The 19,437-nt window shown below is 38.0% G+C and overlaps 3 protein-coding genes across 7 annotated transcripts in view; 1 reads left to right on the top strand and 2 right to left on the bottom strand.

Annotated features, from left to right (window-relative positions):
* LOC141435369 (uncharacterized) overlaps nt 1-19,437 on the bottom strand; it is a 758,872-nt gene that overhangs the window by 425,344 nt on the left and 314,091 nt on the right. The window lies entirely within an intron of this gene.
* LOC141435370 (glucose dehydrogenase [FAD, quinone]-like) lies at nt 1,382-9,070 on the top strand. Its single transcript, XM_074098084.1, has 4 exons — nt 1,382-2,010; nt 2,668-2,860; nt 4,205-4,320; nt 7,604-9,070. Exons 1-4 carry the CDS (start codon nt 1,868-1,870, stop codon nt 9,030-9,032), a joined length of 1,881 nt encoding a protein of 626 aa, XP_073954185.1. The 5' UTR covers nt 1,382-1,867; the 3' UTR covers nt 9,033-9,070.
* The window catches only part of LOC141434933 (glucose dehydrogenase [FAD, quinone]-like), a 16,827-nt gene continuing 6,384 nt past the window's right edge, over nt 8,995-19,437 (bottom strand). Inside the window, exons 2-5 of the mRNA XM_074097418.1 lie at nt 15,288-15,381; nt 14,327-14,488; nt 12,822-12,969; nt 8,995-10,366 (exon numbers count right to left, since the gene is read on the bottom strand). Coding sequence (XP_073953519.1) covers nt 9,060-10,366; nt 12,822-12,969; nt 14,327-14,488; nt 15,288-15,381 — 1,711 coding nt within the window. The 3' untranslated portion in view covers nt 8,995-9,059. The remainder of the gene's footprint in view (nt 10,367-12,821; nt 12,970-14,326; nt 14,489-15,287; nt 15,382-19,437) is intronic.

The following is a 19,437-nucleotide window of genomic DNA, read 5'->3' on the forward strand; positions in this document are numbered from 1 at the left end:
TGACTTTTTGACCCGATATTCCCACGGGATACCTAGGGATAAAATCTTGAAATAACAACCGCTGGGTTTAGAGTCATGAAATTTGGTATGTAGGTAGTTGGATGTCTGAAATAACACATAGGCAACTTTTTGAATCGATATTCCCACGGGATACCTAGGGATAAAATCTTGAAATAACAACCGCTGGGCTTAGAGTCATGAAATTTAGTGTGTAGGTAGCTGAACCTCTGAAATAACACATAGGCTACTATTTATTCCGATATTCCCACGGGATAGGGATACAATCTTGAAATAATAACCGCTGGGCTTAGAGTCATGAAATTTGGTATGTAGGTAACTGGACATCTGGAATAACACCTAAGTGACTTTTTGACCCGATATTCCTACGGGATAACTAGGGATAAAATCTCGAAGTAACAACCACTGGGCATAGAGCCATGAAATTTGGTATGTAGGTAGCTGGACCTCTGGAATAACACATAGGCTACTATTTATTCCGATATTCCCACGGGATAGGGATAAAATCTTGAAATAATAACCGCTGGGCTTAAAGTCATGAAATTTGGTATGTAGGTAGCCGGACGTCTGGAATAACACATACGCTACTTTTTATCCCGATATTTCCACGGGATAGTTTTGTAACTAAGGGACCCCATACATCCGTGTATTATTGTTATTATTATTTTGTAATTTTTTCTTTAATTGTATACTTACTGTAGTTTTTAAGTATTTTATTTGACTTATTTTATTTTGAAAAAACGACTTTCTGCCAAGCTTCTTGCGGCGCATTCTTCTTGGCAATGATGGTCTTTCCGAAAGTGCTGGTATTTAAAAAAATGACGTGTAAAAGTGCCCATTGCGGCCTATTTACTGAATAAATGATATGAATTTTAATTTGGATAGGATTTTTTTTTGAAATTTTAGCACTGGGTTTAGAGTCTTGAATTTTGTACAGTTATTCGCAACACAACCTCAATGAAGACCACGATATAAATTTTGGAAATTTCCAGGGGAATTTTGTAAAATACCGAAAATTTCAATTGCAACTACCAGACCGAATAGTTTACGCGTGCGAAGCCGCGGGTAAAAGCTAGTGAAAAATATAAGCAAACGTTCAATGTTCCGAAGAATATCTGCAAGCCCTTGTGTATAACTGGGGTAACATATGCAATTTCATAAACACCGACAATATCGAATAATTTGGAAACTTCCTTCGCAACATGTTTACCGTAATAACAAATATTAAGAAGCGCGCGCGCACGTAAACAGCCGGCTCTTGGAACTCATAAACAATTAACAATGTGTGTTGACAATCCAAGTAAACAATGCATTCTTATGCCACCGTCTGTTAGCGACACTTTTGGTAGCGACCACCGTGGCAGTAGCTGTATTAACCGTGATACATAACAATTGAGCCCTAGCAGTGATTGTTAATCGGAGTGAAGAAAAATTAAAAGTAAATTAAAAAGTGGATACATTTAAAAATTAAACAAACACCTATTTTTAACAAAAAATATTTAATGCAAGCTAAAATCGAAAAGTAGCACGCAAGTGATTTAACAGCTAAAGAAAACTAAGTTTAGAATTTGGTTAAAGAAGAAATCGTAAAATTAGAAATAAATAATGATAAATCTATACTTAGAACGATTGAAAAAATTTAACGCAAAGTGAAGGACGAGGAACTAAAAATATAGCGAGAAACGTTAAATCATGGATGACAGCTAAACGCGTATTACATAATCTAAATTATAAAGCGTGAATGATTCAGGTAAAGACAGACCCAGTAACAACCTAATCAAAACTAACTAACTTTGGAGCTAAGACCAATGAAACGTGTATAATAAGAAGACTATAAAACCAAGATGCAATGACAGGAAATATAACTGATGATTTATGCAAAATTTGTGACGGTCGAATCGAATGTGCTCCTACTGCCATCCTTCTCATTTCACTCGTACACACGTTGTATGGACACATAGGTCCAGAACCCGACTATTTTGGAAAAAATAGGTAACGAACTAATATACTAATCACTAGCTTAAAAACACTTCCAAAGCATGCACCGTCTATAAGCAATATACGAGTATGTACACATTTTATAGCATTCTCAAAAAACAGGAATGTTCTAATCTAAGAAGTTTCTAGCAATTTTGGCGAGAATTAAGAGTAATTTTCTGTTCAGTAAGGTTACCGTAGAATTTTCTCTTAAATGTACTCGTATTACCTATGAATAGTTTTATTTATCATGTAACATACGTTCACGGAACATACGTTCCGTCACGTTCCGTATATAAGGAACTGTCACCGTAATTGACCATGCGGTCCCGTATTACTAACTACATGTCTCGTATATCGACGTATAGTGACGATTATACCCCAATAAAGCTCTCTAAACATTACACCGTATCGTGCCATGACCGTAATAGGAACGTGTCAGACATAATGTCAAACGGAATGTCAAACGCGTACATGACACACGACGGCGACGGTTGGTTACGAAACGTGCTTGTGGGCATAGTCTCATAGTTTTCGAGACAAAGAACATATGTTTGCCTGGCACGTTTGTCTTACGGTCATGGTATGATACGGTCCAATGTGTAGAGCCTTTAGGCTCAAGACTGGTAAGTACCATCAATACAACGTTAGCGACTGCAAACCCTTGTGCAGGTACAACTTGCTGAAGACAGAAGAGAAACTAGGCGAGGTACCGAAATTCAAGACGTACTACCGAGGGAACCAAGAGAAGGGGTATTCCTACCAGGAGAAGGTGCATGAAGATGAGTACGACTTCATCGTGGTGGGGGGAGGGACGGCGGGGTGCGTGGTGGCGAGCAGGCTCTCGGAAAACAGGAAATGGAAGGTCAGTCTTATTTTAGCAAGAAGAGAAGAAGAAGAGAAGGAGGTAAGCAAGCAAGCGGCTCATTTGATGTGAAATGATCATCACCGCCCATGAGTACCCACTATTCAAAGAGAGTCACTGGTCCGTTGCCGGCCTTCCGCTAACTTGAACCAGTGGCCTTCCCAGCAGATGCTAATTGTCCCGAGGTAACCCACATAACAGGTGCAGAGATTATCCACTTATCATTGTTGTGATAACGACTGACAGCCGTACTGTAATGTTTGCTATTGTTATGAGCTTAGACATGCTGATAGACATTAGATAATACTATTTCTGTCAGTGAGTGACGAAGCTATACGGAATTTTTGAACTCAAACGTCTCACCAAATCCTTTTCATAATCATTTATTTGGCCAAGTAACATCACTCACATTTAGCAAGTCATTATAATTAATTACATGCATTACTCTTAATCTATGTACTTAAACAACTTCAGCACATCAGATTTGGACTTTTCTTTAATTAAGTCCGTGAACTCATTTATTGAATACAGTGGATATATAGTTAAATGTAAGTGTGTATAAGTCCTAGTGAAAATGAAAACTGTTGGTATTTTTGAAAAAGAAGTACCTGGACGTCATGTAGGCAGCGTTTTTTTGTTAAATCTATTTTTATGGAGAAGAAACGTATTTAAATAAATTTTAAAAGTAAAACGTAACCTAAATAAATAAATAAAAAACTAAGTCGCGTCCGTCCTTGATTGGAACTATAGACCTTCAGTTAACAAGTCCATCTCTATAACGTTGAACCACTGCGCTGGTGACAAAAGTGTTAAAATTACTGATCGTATTGAGCGTAAATTAGATTGTAGAGTTTTGTGTTGTTATTACCAAGGTCATACGTAAAGTGAGAAGGTTCCTGTGACAGGCTGGTCGGCGCTAGCATCGTAAGGTCCGTTAGACGACTTTGATATTTGTGTCACGTCTGTGATCAGTTGAGCTGTATGAGCCAATCACAAGCAAGAGTGTGACGTTGAAGTTCAACGGTTGAACGGACCTCACGACCACCTCACGACAATGTAGGATCACGGGACATGGGACACACATCGACCTAGTCTCAATTTATGCATCGCTTGTTTTATTGTTACTTAGGCAACAGATTAACGTACTCAAGTAGACACATACTTAAATACGTAAATACCCATTCGAGAACAAACATTCTTATTTCTCGTATACAAAAATATCTGCCCCCGACCGGAAATTACACTCGGGACCTTAAGCTTCGTAGTCAGATTCTCGAACCACTAGGCTATCATGTCGTCAACGTATAAATTTTCCATTACGCCTGATACATTTGCTTCTTCCAGGTACTCCTGCTGGAGGCAGGTCCTGAGGAGCCGAAGATGGCGCTGATCCCGGGCCTGACCAGCGAGTTCCGGGGCTCCAGCCTGGACTGGCAGTACTCCATGCGGCCCAAGAAGGGGTGAGCCAGTGCAGCATCAGGTCTAGCTGTTTAGGGAACATCCAAAACTACCTAGATTTATAATTCATCATCATCATCCCTGCCTATACACGTCCCACTGCCGGGCAGAGGCTTCCTCCCAGAATTAGAGAGCTTGGGCCGCAGTTCCCACGCCTTTTTCTCAGGAACACGTGGAGGTATCAAGATGATATTAATGTCAAATACTCAGGTCTGCTGAATAAACCCATCCGTTTGGGAGCTGTGATGTCACAGACAGACACAGACACGTTAGACTTCTAATTACCCCTCTTTTTGCGTAGGGGGCAAAACAATGGTTAAGCACTTACTCGTATTAGATTGACATCCACCAAGTACCCATGGGGATGGTCTACATTGACGTTGCACGAAGAATAAAACCCTTGCTAGTTTAAGTATCTCTAAGCGCTGCTTAGATCTCGAGATTTTACATACCGTGAGACTATAGTGATACTCGACGCGACTCTTTTAGCACGAATTTAGGTTACCTTATTGATGTAAAATATCTGAGGCAAAAACTAGTATAAAGATAAACTAAAACAAATTCCATTCATAAGTGTTCAATGCAAACAGTATTTAAATTTCAATTTAAAAGCCATTACATGGCTAGGGTAACATCCGCTCACTACATTGTATTTAAGCTTTGCTGCCTTGTTACTCATGTATTGTTGTTTTTTTATGCAATACCATATTTGTTATCAGAACGGTGTTGCCCTTCTTCTGAATGTTTCTAAGGCCTATAGAAATCAATTGTTACTCAATCATTTAATAAAATCAGGATCATGTTTAACTTCATCAAATGTGGTTTACAAAAGTTGAACGTTAGCTGATTTCTTTATCACTAGAATTCACACGCGTAAACTTTTACATCCGTGGATGAATTGAATTACCCATGGGAATGCCAAAAAAATTGTGGATTTTATTAACGATTGCATACAGCGTGATACCGGCAGCCAAGCTTTTTTAAGGGAGGTTAAATTAACGCATTTTTGTAACTTTACAATGACATTATTTTTTTTTATTAGCCTATTTTTGTGTCCCACTGCTGGGCAAAGGCCTCTCCCCTCTTGCTCCACTCCTGCCTATCAAAGGCGAGCTCCCGCCATCCCACAATATAGGCATCTAAGTCGTCCCTCCATCTCCTCTTCGGTCTGCCTCTATTACGGTATCCGTCACTAGGGACCCATTCCGTAACAATTTTGGCCCAACGATCTGGGTTCATTCGACAGATATGTCCAGCCCAGTCCCACTTCAACTTGGCCATCTTAACGCCCACGTCAGCAATTCGAGTCTTTGAGCGCAGCTCGGTGTTTTTAATCCGGTCCGTTCTTCGGACACCAAGAATACTACGCTCCATTGTCCGCTGGCAAATCTTGAGTTTGGACTTTTAATTTAATTAATCAACTAAAATTCCGACATTGTTAACTTTCTTACAAAATGATAATTGCCACCAATCCTGTAGCAAAGTAAATTGACAAGTAATAATCAAAGTATCTGTCGGCTCTCATTTACACTTATTTGACAATTTACTTTCTGTACATTGCTGGCAATTATAGGTAATTTTGCTAGAAAGTTAACAAAGACTGAATTTTAGTTATTAATTAAATTAAAGTCATGGTTAAGTTACAGAAAGACGTTACTTTAACCTCCAAAGTCAAAGTCAAAGTCAAAATATTTTTATTCAATTTAGGCTATAACAAGCACTTATGAATGTCAAAAAAAATCTACCACCTCCCTTAAAAAAAGACCGGCTGCCGGTTACACATTGTATAAAACACCCAGGTCTCAAGGCAAATTTCACGTCTCTATTCCTGGCGGTTAAACTTTCGAGATTTTATCCCAATCCCGCGGGAATATCTAGATAAAATGTAGCCTATGTGTTATTCCTGACGTCTAGCTACTACAATACTAAATTTTATAGAAATCCGTCAAGCTGCTTTAACGTAAAGGAACCAACATACAGAAAGAAACAAAGAAAGAAAGATAAATTTATTTTGGTTCCATAAGCACCACCACCTCACAGTAATAAGATTAAAACTAGCACTAAAACTAAGTTACTTAGTGACACGACAGGGCACCAAAAAGGGCCTCCACTCAGCATGTGTTGCCACACGTTATGTACAGTAACGCTGGTTTTCTGAGGATACACACTCAGCAGCAACAAGAAACTCAAAGATATATTTTTTTAAACAGATCTACAATTTATTGATTCAAGTGTTACTTTGCGGAGGTCCATGTCAATGAACTAATAGGTAAACAATTAATTTGTTCAACAATGTTATTAAATTACTTAGATCACCAGTATTTCCAATAATTACATGTTAACATAGTAGATTTGCTATTTGAAGGTAAAAATTGTAATTCAGAAGCTTCGATCACATGTCAAAAACAGAATAACACAAGGAATCTTAAAACAAATCATTGCTATTTTCATCTTTGTGCTTTGAAGTCTTAAGAGTTATGAGCAAGTATTAGGTATACAATTGCAGCTGTGTATGTTTTATTCTTGTTTTATTGGTTAAATGAAATGTGGCACGAAACGATAATGTAGTTGTTTCACCTCAGCCGGGACAAGTGCTACTTTCCGATAAGATATTGTTCAGTCGATAAACTGTTTATTATTTTCATTTAACACCATTCCGCTCATGAGAATTATGTGCTATTACTATGTGGTCCATTTCATCATTATTATCATCATCCCAGCCTATATATGTCTCACTGCTGGGCATAAGCTTTATAAAAAGATTGATAATTGATTTATAAAAAGTTTTTGGTAAAAATTTCATTTTTAATACAAGTTTTTTGCTGTCTTTTTTTTGTTGGCTGTACTTACATTGTCACCTTAACTACATTTGCATACCAAATTTCAAGTCGATTCCATTAACCGTTAAAGAGTTCCGCCCTGCGGAGACGATCCTGGCTGGACTACCAGGATGACACTACCAGATTATTATATTGTCACGTAATTTACTATGTATGTCAAATTTCAAGTCAACATGACTACTGGAAGTTGGTCGAATTTTACTTGCAAGATATGATTACAGACAGACAGACAACGGGACAGGTGAAACTAAATAAAAACTTGTAAAAAGACACAAGATAGTTTATTTCCATACTCCCGTGAAGTGTTTCAACATCCATGAAGTTTTAAGATTTATTACTAGAGAGATTGTCAACTCGAAACTTAGTAAAACATTCTCTAAACAGCTAGATCTGTCACATGTCACCTTGATAGTATTAACATCAGTCATATAGTTTGATCTTCCAGGTTCTGTCAAAACCGCTTCCAGACTGGCTGCGAAGTTGTCCAGGGCCGGGTCCTCGGAGGCACCTCCTCCATCAACGACATGGGCTACATGAGAGGCAGCCCTGCTGACTTCGACGAATGGTCCCTCATGGGCAACGAAGGATGGGACTTCAGCCACGTGCTACCTTACTTTAAATACTCTGAAGGCAACTACGATAAAGACATTTCGAAGAACAAACTCTTCCATTCAACTCAAGGACCATTAGATGTAGGACGATACCCCTATGTAGATGATAATGTTGACGTACTTCTAAGCGCTTTTAATGAATTAGGATATAATTACACTGATATTAACGGGAGAAGCCAACTTGGTTTCATGAGAATACAGACCATGTCGTATTTCGGTGAAAGAGTTAGTTCCTATACAGCTTTTATTGAGCCTATTAGAAAACTAAGGACCAATGTAGAAATAATCACAGAAGCATTAGTAACTAAAATTGTTTTTAAAGAAGACAGAGATGCCCTTTTAGCTTTGGGGGTAGAATATATAAGAAACGGTACAAAAGTAAAAGCAAAGGCTACTAAAGAAGTAATTATAAGTGCCGGCGCCATCAATTCTCCTAAACTACTAATGCAATCGGGCATAGGTCCTAAGGAATATTTAGAATATTTAGACATAATGCCACATCGTGATTTACCAGTGGGTTCGAATTTTCACGACCATATTTCAGTATGTTTACCAGTAATAAAGCTAACCAAAACGGCTACTACTGCTAAATTCCCCGATAAACTGAAAGATATATCAACGTTTTATACAAAAGGTATCGGTCCGTTATCGGCAAATTTTCAAGTAGTAGCATTCATCGAGACAAGTATGTCAGATATTTTAAGCACTCCAGATATCGAAGTGAGATTTAGAGGCCACGACTCCAATATGTACTATGATAAGATTGATATGTGCATCAGTTTATTGACACCTAAAAGTCGTGGACAAGTTGTTCTTAACGCGACTGATGCTGTATTTGGAAAACCTTTGATCTATCCAAACTTCTTAAAAGAACCATCAGATGAAAAGAAATTATTGGAAGGGATCCAAGAAATTGTTAAACTATTTGATACCGACGTGTTTAAGAACGCTGAATTCGAGTTCGATCCTCGACCCATTTTAAACAATGAATGCAAAAATCATGAAAGAGTATCAGAGGAGTTTTGGTCTTGTATTATCAGACATTTTTCGAGCCCGCTGCATAATTATGTAGGAACATGTAAAATGGGACCTGCTAAAGATCCTGAATCCGTTGTAGATGCAAACTTGAGGGTTTATGGTTGTAATAATTTAAGAGTAGTCGATGCATCCATTATGCCAAAAATAACAAGGGGTTCCACAGCAGCACCTGTCATAATGATTGCTGAAAAGGCTAGTGACTTAATAAAAACGACTTGGTATTGATTTTGTTGTTTTATTTCAGATCTTAACTCATCGTCTGTTAAAAGAATGTCCTTTGTTTTCATTCCAGTCTTTCAGTAACATTTTTGAAGCTTTTTCTGCTATCATCATTGTTGGGGCAAATATGCCTCCACGTACATGAGTAGGCATTACCGAAGCATCTACAATCCTGAGACCTTCTACACCATGAACCCTTAAATTAAAATCAACCACCGATGTCGTGCTATTTTCTCCCATTTGGCACGTTCCAACAGGATTGCTTACCGCTTTAGTGTAATGCCTCGCTATACAATTCCATTGATCTCTATTCTTCAATCTGTCACAAGGGAACAGATCCAGAGGTGCAAACTTTATTTCATTTTTTTTCATTTCCTTGGTATCAAGTAATTGTAAAGCGATATCTATACTGTCGACTAAGGTATCTATATCTTCAGTTTCCTTTAAGAAGTTAGCTTGAATTATAGGGCGACCATATTTGGGGTTTCGTCTATTCAGTGTAACTTTACCCTTACTCTTTGGTTTCAGTAAAATTGGATAAACATTAACTAAGTTATAATAAGCCATTGGTAATTGAGTTTCTTCGGCTGCATGAACACTTACATTGTTCAGTAAGAATTTATCGCTTCTGATAAAGTTACCTTCTAAACTTAATTCCACATCAGGTGCATTTTCACTCTCATACAACTGCACAAAAGCAGATATTTGATTTATTCCTCTTGAAGCCAAATTCCCGTTTCTGCTTTGAAACCATTTCTTAAAATCATTGATGATGTCACTATCTGCGATTGGAGCTACATCACTTAAGGCAAATGCTAGTCCTCCTGTTGTCACTTGATCTCTGTAATTCAATCCAACAGGCAAGTTCACAACCATACTGATATTCAACCTCTTCATTTCAGCTTTCGGTCCAATACCAGACAAATGCAACACCCTAACATTGTTAACAGCTCCAGCCGCTAAAATTATTTCTCTTTTAGCATACGCAGGACGTTCTTTTCCCTTTTCTACTTCATACATTACACCTTCTACCGTTTTTTCATGCTTATCAATAACTATTTTAGTAACAGTTGCACCAGTTATAACTACCAGATTCTTCCTATGTCTTACAGGCTTTAGAAAAGCATTGTTAGTACTGAGTCTAGTATTGTTAAATATAGCGAATTGATTCAAAACAATAGCTTCAGGGACATTGGTGTTTATGTCGACAGTACGAAGACCCATTTCAGCGAACGCCGTGGCGAAGGTCTCTATGTACTTGTCGACGTGTTTGAATCTTTGGAAACGCATTTCTCCGCCTCGAGAATGGTAAAAAGAGTTCATTAATACGTCGTAGTCACCTGAAATCAAAGATAATAAAGATGATAGAAAATAAATCTAGGATATTTGAGTTAGTGATTGCTGAATTTTTATAGCAAGTGAAATGCAAAAAGAAGAAGATAAGTTTGATCCTCACACGCTGCTAATCTAGTCGAATATTATTGTTTACGTTGCAGTTCCTCTTTTTAGGGCTAATGTCAAAATCTGATAGGAGTCAACCACATCGGTACATCGATACGATTTCTATTGATATGAGTTTAATAATTTTTGCCAAACATGAGAATGAAAAAAGATATTTAACTATTTATTTCATGTTTAACCAGGATTGCTATGCAAATATAATAAATTGGTCCATTGACAGGAATCAATAAATATACATCTAATTCTAAGAATAAGAATTATAATAAATACGTAGTGAATGGTGGTGATTGCTTATGATGAAGCATAATTTGATAATCTATTATCGTATAGGTGTCATGTACTCAAGGTAGATTAACCTATGATTATATTTATTCAGTATGTCCTGCTGTGCTAACGGAACTTTCGAATGATATTCTCATCTCGATTTTACAATACTGTGTGACAGAAATAACTAGTGAAAAAGATTGTGATTTCGAGTGCGTTCAGCAAAGCCTTCTGGCCTGCATTTATAATTGACTTTGAAATGTTGGGATTTTACAACTCAAGATCCTCCTTGACAAGAAGATAACACACCTGATCTTATTAAAAACATCGCAGACATTATGTAAACTTACTAAACACTCGACACAGCCTTAAGGAAAAATCAACAAGATATCAAAACCGCAAGAAACAAATAGCTTATGTCAATAATTCAAGGAAAAACTTAAATGCATAAATATTTAAACGTCTTCCACTGCGTGAAAGAGAAACTAGAGGGTACAAATAGATGCGTCCCTTTTTATCGATGATAATGTATAATTGCGTTCAGGTGTGGTATTCTCACAAATAAATACAAGGCATATCGGTTGTGAAGTTATCTGTAGAAAAAAATAACTTTCAATGTTAGAGCGCTTTCGTTATTTATTGATAATACTCGCAGGTAACAAAAGAGAAAATAATGAAATGATTTCAATAATTTGATAAACATAATTTGCTCCTAAAGTAAATTTCTTTGCTATTACTTAGCTGGTACCAACTTAACACCTTTGTCCTCGGGTAATTCCTATTTATCCCTTAAAAAATATAATGAACACTGGTAATCATAAGATTTAAATTTGGATTTTGTTCCGCGTACCTACCTTGATTTTAGAGAAGCTCGATTTTCGGCACAGTTGCATGTGCCATGATCACGAGACGACTACAACAACTATGCTAAAATATCGAGCTTCTCTAAAATCAAGGTACGCGGAACAAAACCAGAATTTAAATCATAAAATTAATAATCACCGCGATAGTCTAAAACATTGTGTTTTTATTGTTGCAAGTTGCAGAATAACTGCGAGTTGAATCAACCTAAACTTGCATCTAAAACCCCGCCCGTGGTCAGAGAAATCTTGATAAAAAAGCACTCTGAATGACTGATTACGTAACAAAGCTATCAGCACACCCCAAACTGCGTCTAACAATGATGTAAGAATTTGAAATAGTTTGCAAATTCCACGATGGAATTTACGCCTACTCGGCTATTTCTATTCTAATGTAGGTGTTAAAAAGATGTTTATTTAGTTTAAAGTACGTTCATTAAACAGCAGGCAAAATGAAATGTTACTATTAGAATAAGTACATACAAAGTTGTTTTACATGTAGGTGTTCAAAGAATAGGCTGTTACTGAACTAGTGAGTTACACCTTTGGAATCAATGAACTATTAGTACATTACTGTAGAGACCGTGAAGTAGGGGGTTGTCGGCCAAGCAGAAATAGACGACCGAGCGTAGCGAGGCCGGATAGGGGTGCGAGGCCGGCAGGCGGCAACCCCACATTCCGGCCGAGGCTTGTATAGTACTTTTTTCAAACATGACATGAAATAAAATAAAAAAAAACAAGAAATCAAGCTGGCGGGACGTTATTCTCGTCGCCCTGTCGTGCTTGTTTGCTGGCGCGGCGGCTGCGGGGCTACGGGCGCACGCTGTGTCGCAGAGCGTGCGTTGAAACAAAAGACGGTCGCATTGACGGCCAGCGGCCGGGAAAGTTGTATGAAATTTCTTTGCAGGCCGCTAGAGTGACCGCGCGCCTACTTCCCAGCCTATTACTTGTAACACAACGTCACTATTTCATGTCATGTTTGAGAAAAAGCAATTACTTTACTTACCCGCAACCTTATGATAGCTAGGTATATGCAATAAATGTGTGTTTATGCAGCTTCACCACCTCCACACTATAAGAACACACACAAATCACACAAACTCATCTATCACCACCACCACACTACTATGCTATACAAAAAGTACACTCAGCTAAAAAAGCTTGTATGAAAATGTAATTTTTACCAAAACTTATTTTTCTCTAAACTCACCATTGTCCTCAGAAGCCTTGAAATATTCAAGCAGATTCCCAAATTTCCAATCGACGGAACCCAATGCGTCCTTATGCCATCCATCATAGTCCACTTTGGAGCCACGGGTGTACTTCATATCATTGGTGACAGATGAACCTCCCAGAACCTAGATCAATGTTAAAACTATACTATAGTATATATTTTGTCCTGTACTTGTTTATCATTTGCTCTTAGTACAAACTTTCAAAGTATGGGCTGTTAGTGGTCACTCAAGACAATAAAACTTGTTGTAATATCATGTTTTAGAATAACGTTGAGATACATGCGAAAGGTTGCCCATAGTAAGTTTTTTCGCCTGCCCTTGGAACAGAGTATAAATGAATCAATTGGTAAAGTGCTAATACCGTACCTAATATTGACACTAGACTGGATTAGTGGGGGACCTAAGGATTTGTTAGAAATGTATTCCCTACACTGACCGAAAGCAATCAGTTCTCTTTACGCGATCACAATAGTTCATTCTGAGATCACTAAGATCTGTAAACTGCGGGGCTACTACGAAACTCGAAAATCGCTTCCATCCCTCTGACACTTATACTAATTGACACGAGAGTGAGAGGGACGGTACGATACGAAATCCCGAGTAGGCCCTCTGTTTGTACGATGGGAAGCCAATGACGCAGGCCGACCGACGATGCGATGCGAAAGGGATAACTAGCAAAGCTTTTAGCTCCAGTACAACAAAACCCAAGTGCAAATGAAGAAAAATATAATATTTATTATGAACGTAGTCGCCATAAGTCAAGTTGACACCTACTACAGTTCGTAGATTATCTAAATTAAAAATCAAATCTACCAGACCAGGTACAGTCAAGAGTCAAGTTTTTTATCGAAAACTAGATTTTATACCGCCGCTTTGAACCGGTAGAAGACTAAAAGAGCTAGATCTCTCATCATCATCATCATCAGCCGGAAGACGTCCGCTGTTGGACAAAGGCCTCCCCCTTAGAACGCCACAATGAACGACAACTCGCCACTTGCATCCACCGGCTTCCCGCTACTCTCACGATGTCGTCAGTCCACCTGGTGGGAGGCCTGCCAACGCTTCGTCTTCCGGTTCGTGGTCGCCACTCGAGGACTTTTCTCCCCCAACGGTTATCGGTAACGGTTAGATCCCGTGGGAATTTTGAATAATCCTTTCTTAGAAGCACTTCTATGACTCTAAATAAATATGTCTTTCAACTGTTTAGTTCCAGTGGTTTAGGTTATGTGTCAGTCACTCCACTCTTTTGTTACAAACATTGACATCTATGTACTAGACTGCATGATTCTTACATCAAAACGGCGCACAAAAACAGTTCACAGCGCGGTTTTGTGAACAGTTCACTATAGTCTGTTGACGTCCGTGACAGTGGTTGTGTCTAAGTAATATTTATGATTGATGCGCCGCGCGTTTTGTTCCAAACAGCCAGTCTAGTGCCGTAAGGTACATAGATGTCGATGGTTACAAATTAGATGAGCACCTTTCCAGTCTTGACTTCGCAGCTCCCGCCAGGTCTAGACAGGCAGGAGAAGTTATTCCTCTCAGTTCTATAGTTCCACAGGATCGGCCTATAGTCCTTCGTGGGGACGCCTGGTATATCATAGTCTATGCTTTCTTCGTCTCCCGCCTCGAGAAGGAGAACCTGGGTTTAAAAAAATAGTTTTTATAGTAAATGGCATCTTATAAGTGCAAGTGCGTTAAATACCTAAGGAATTGACGAATTATTAGAATCATTAATGCTCTACGAGTATGTTCATAATTACTGTAACCTACCAGCCGTGTGGCATACAATGTTTTTCATCACATTTCTAAGATACGAGTATATTATATTAGTCATGTTGAACTGATTTAGTTGAGTGAGGGACGCGTCATTTTAAATTAGACAAGCTCTATTTGAGGAATGTGTTCGTAAATTGAAAATACAAACTGAAATATAGATGCACAGAAAAACCAGAAGAATAAGACCAAAAATGTGTTCGTTTTCGGAAGTGGCATGGAAGTGGCCATTACGTGACGGAAGGTTGAATATTGAAAATCGTCTGGCCATTTAAGCTACAGAGACTTTAGGCAAAAGAAATAGACATACATACAATACAATACAATACAAATATTCTTTATTGCACACCATAAAGCAGTACAAAAAACTTATGATATAAACACTTAGATTCAGGGTAGACAATAGGCAATACATACTTACATATACTCGGCTAAGAAACATATAGCCGGGTAAAAGACTACGTAATAGTAACAACAGTTTTACGAATATGCGGCGACGAAAGAACAAAATGATATGGCGTTCCAATAACACCTTTTGCATACAAATCGTAGTAATTTGTTTGTCTATCTATCCATATTGTCACGTCAAAAGGTTGGTGAAGGTTGATCAATGCATATAGTTATATGTAATTCTATTTTTCATATAAAGTCGGTGGCAAACATACGAGGCGTATGTTCTTTACTGTCGCTACCCTGTCCCTTGTCTGTCCGTCATAGGTCTGTATCTCAAGAACTAGACAGACTAGGCTAGACAGACAGCTGAAATATAAACATTCAAATTAAACTAAAAATTAAAGGGGCCCCGATACAAAAATCATTTAATTTTTGTTTTCGACATACCTGTACAACGTTTAATCACACACACCTCAAAATTGGGATGTTAATAGAGATAAATATACTACTTGTCAACAAATAATAAAAATGGGTCAAGCGTGAGTCGGTTTTAGGAAAAAATTAAAACTTTTATTTATTAATCAATAAATTATACACAAAAAATGCAAAAATACATAAAACTCAAGAAAAACATACAAAAAAACTACTCAAAAAAAACTAGTTAGGGAGGGAACTATGAACTCTGGGCTCCAGCACTGCGGTGTGGAAAGCATGGGGGGAACCATATCACACTATTTCCCATAAAGTCATGAAGGTTCAATACCATAACCGACGACCACAATCTGTCAAGACTAGCGACTAAGAACAAATGTGGAATTCAAATAATGCGATTGGTCAATGTGTCACCGCTCTGCTTTAATAAAAACGTACTTAATACTCGAGTTGTTTATAACACGACCTCTTAATTAATTAATTAACACTTTAACCTTTCCTCTTAAGAGTTAATTTGCTTTATCGTTAATAAGTTGCGTGACATAAGCTAAGCTGTTGACCGTAGACTGCATTTATCATGTCCTAGACATTAGTCAACTTTAAAAATAAATGGTCAACTCAATGGACAAAGTAATTTATCGGCGGCAATGTACCTACTGCTAGAACTAATAAAACGAATCAAACAAGTATTTTAAACAGTTTCAGCACTTTGCTTCATCTTATATAGCGCGGACTGCAAAATAATGGAAGGTCAAAATAAACACAATCCCAACAAAAACATGCTGTAAATAACCTAATCAACTTAGAAAGTTCAAACCCCCCGCGATTGTCATCTCAAAATTCAATATCTCAAAAATGACTTAAAGCGATTTAGTATTCATGTTTATTTATCAAACATAACTAAAACCATTTATTGAATCAGGCGTTACTTTGCGGAGGTCCATATCAATGAACTAAAATAATTTCCTTCTAACAACTGGTAGCATGGTGTACGGTTGTGTCACTCTGAAGATGAGCTCTGGTTGAGTTCGAAACCGTCAGTGTAGTGTGGGTGATAGATGGGTTTGTGGATTTGTGTGTGTTCTTACAGTGTGGAGGTGGAGGAACTGCATGAACACGCATATTTTGCATAAGCTTAGCTATCGTAAGGCCGCGGGTGAGCAAGGAAGTTCTTTTAGTTCATAACTAAAACCCACAGCAAGAAAACTCGCTTTTAATGTAAAGAAACACATCGAAATAGGTCTAGCCGTTTGAGAGCTACAGTGCTACAAACATGCACACAGACCGCCAAGAACTTAAATGCTTAAGAAACCTCAGCCAACTGAATGACCTTTGTTATAAATAGCACAGCTTATGAGATCATTTGTGTTTTATAATATTAGTCTAGACGATTGTGAATGAAGTTGCTCAGTGTCAGTCAGCGATATAAACAAGTTCTAGGCAGACAAAGTAAGGATAAAGGCTAGTGACAAATAAGTCACGCCTATATACCGGGTGTGGCTTGTAATATGAGCAAAAAACTAAAATATAGATCGTTCTCGTCAAACTGATCAACCAGAGAGCAGAAAAACCAGAAAAATGAGACCAGAGCTGGGAATCGAACCCAGGTCCTCGGCATTCCGTGCCACGTGCTATACCGCTACACCACCGCTGGACAGTAGTACAGACGCGAATTTCTCCTATGCACCACATATCTCAGCTTGTTTTGTTTGGCAAATTTGGAGTTGAAATAAATAATACGAAAAGATTCCAAAAATCAATCGTAACTTAGTTTTCGCCGATTATGTGGCTGCTATAACAAGAAATACAAAAAACAGAATAAAATAAATAATTAAAATAAAATAAATATGGGCAACAACAAACAAACTTGTTTTTTTCTACTTTCTAATATTGTATTATATAATGGTACAGAACCCTTCGTGCACGAGTCCGACACGTACTTGGCCGTTGTAAGCTATCCTAGAACACAACTGACGTCGCCTGTCACGCTACAAACATCAAGCATTTCGCTTTACATTGCTTCTTCGGATAAACTTAAAAGTGTAATAAAAATTAAAAAACTAATTATTTTTAAAGTCGTTGAACTAATGTTGTTCAGTTTGACGAGTATGATCTATGTTTTAATTATAATGCTCATATTACAGGCCACACCCGGTATAGCTATAGTCACGAAACGCTTAAGTATGTTCTTGAAAGTCATCAAGATAATTGTTTTAAAAAACGAGATGAGTTTTGCAGATTGTGGTACAAAAATTATAACATTTCATTGGTGGGTTACCTTATCCACTAAAACTTATGAAACCACATAATTAATATTTTACATTTATAAATAACTGGAAGGAATAACTATGACAATTTCGTTTCCTCATTATTAGTTATGTGACAAAATACGTGTTACTATTATTACTAGCTGTTGCCCGCGACTCCGTCCAAGTAGAAGTATGAAAAATAGTCTCGTACACAAAAAAAAAACATAAAATCGGTCGAGCCGTTTTGAAGGAGTTTGGTTACTAAACATTTTTGACTGACTAAGAATTTTATATCATCATCCCATCCCAGAACCAGAAGAGGGCTTGGGCCATAGTACCCACGCGGGCCCAGGATTGGGAACTTCGAACGCACCATTGAATCGCTTCGCAGGTTTGTGCAGGTTTCCTCACGATGTTTTCCTTCACCGCAAAGCGCGTGGTAAATTTCAAATGTAATTCCGCACATGAATTTCGAAAAACTCAGAGGTGCGAGCCGGGGTTCGAACCCACGACCCTCTGTTTGAGAGGCGATAGGTCAAACCACTAGGCCACCACGGCTTCCATTTTAGATAATGTTAGAGAATTTTATATCATCATCCCAGCCTATATACGTCCCACTGCTGGGCACAGGCCTCCTCTCGGAATGAGAGGGCTTGGGCCGTAGTTCCCACGCGGGCCCAGTGCGGATTGGGAACTTCACACATACCATTGAATTGCTTCGCAGGTTTGTGCAGGTTTCCTCACGATGTTATCCTTCACCGTAAAGCTCGGGGTAAATTTCAAATGTAATTTCGCACATGAATTCCGAAAAACTCAGAGGTGCGAGCCGGGATTTGAACCCACGATCCTCTGCTTGAGAGGCCATAGGTCAAACCACTAGGCCACCACGGCTTCCATTTTAGATAATGTTAGAGAATTTTATATATTAGATTATTATTCATCAATGCGGAAATTTATTTACATAATGCAGTTTTCATTGTAACTTTTTACACAAAAACCTGATCAACTTAGAAAAAGTTGAAAATACATTGTCATTTCAAAGTTCAATATCTCAAAAACGACCGAAACGATTCTAATGAACATTGCCATCTAAAAAACACCACAATAAAATTCGCTTTCACGTTAATAAACCGCATTGGTCCATCTGAGCTGTTTGAGAGCTACGATGTCACAGACAGACAGACAAACAAACGTTGACATCTAACTTAGAACACCCCTCTTATTGAATCGGGGGTTAAAAAACACGTTTAAGTACTTAAAATGTTTACTAATAATATAATATGATAATAATTTCTAATCTGACTATGACATCACCATTTGCGTTACCCAAACTATTTTTACCCATGTTTGATCGCCATCTGACCTACACAAAAGCGTACGAAATTCGAAAATCGAAGTTTGTAAAGTGCCGTCCCTCTCACTCTCGTATTAAATAACATTAGCGTCAGCAGGACGACAAGATACGAAGTTAGAATTATGTACTTCCTAGTATAGGGCCTGGGTAACAAAAAAACATTGTTGTTTTTGCACCGGGCAGCGCAGGCGCACGTGGGAAGGAGTATAGATACTGCGGGCTATTACAAAATTGGCTAATCGAAGTTCGTATATCGTACCGTCCCTTTCACTCTCTTATTAAATAATATTAGCGTCACCGGGACGGCAAAATACGAAGTTCGAATTTTGCACTTTGTAGTAGCTATATTCCTGTTGTCGCTTTTTATACGATAGCAAAGTTTACTTA

Source organism: Choristoneura fumiferana, chromosome 14 (genome assembly GCF_025370935.1).
Source record: "Choristoneura fumiferana chromosome 14, NRCan_CFum_1, whole genome shotgun sequence".
Classification (NCBI taxonomy): Eukaryota; Metazoa; Arthropoda; class Insecta; order Lepidoptera; family Tortricidae; genus Choristoneura; species Choristoneura fumiferana.

Coding starts and splice junctions, on each gene's coding strand:
- LOC141435370 (XM_074098084.1), top strand. CDS start 1,868: ATGACAGGAAATATAACTGATGATTTATGCAAAATTTGTGACGGTCGA. Junction 2,011..2,667: donor GACTATTTTGGAAAAAATAG/GTAACGAACTAA, acceptor ACCCTTGTGCAG/GTACAACTTGCTGAAGACAG. Junction 4,321..7,603: donor TCCATGCGGCCCAAGAAGGG/GTGAGCCAGTGC, acceptor TTGATCTTCCAG/GTTCTGTCAAAACCGCTTCC.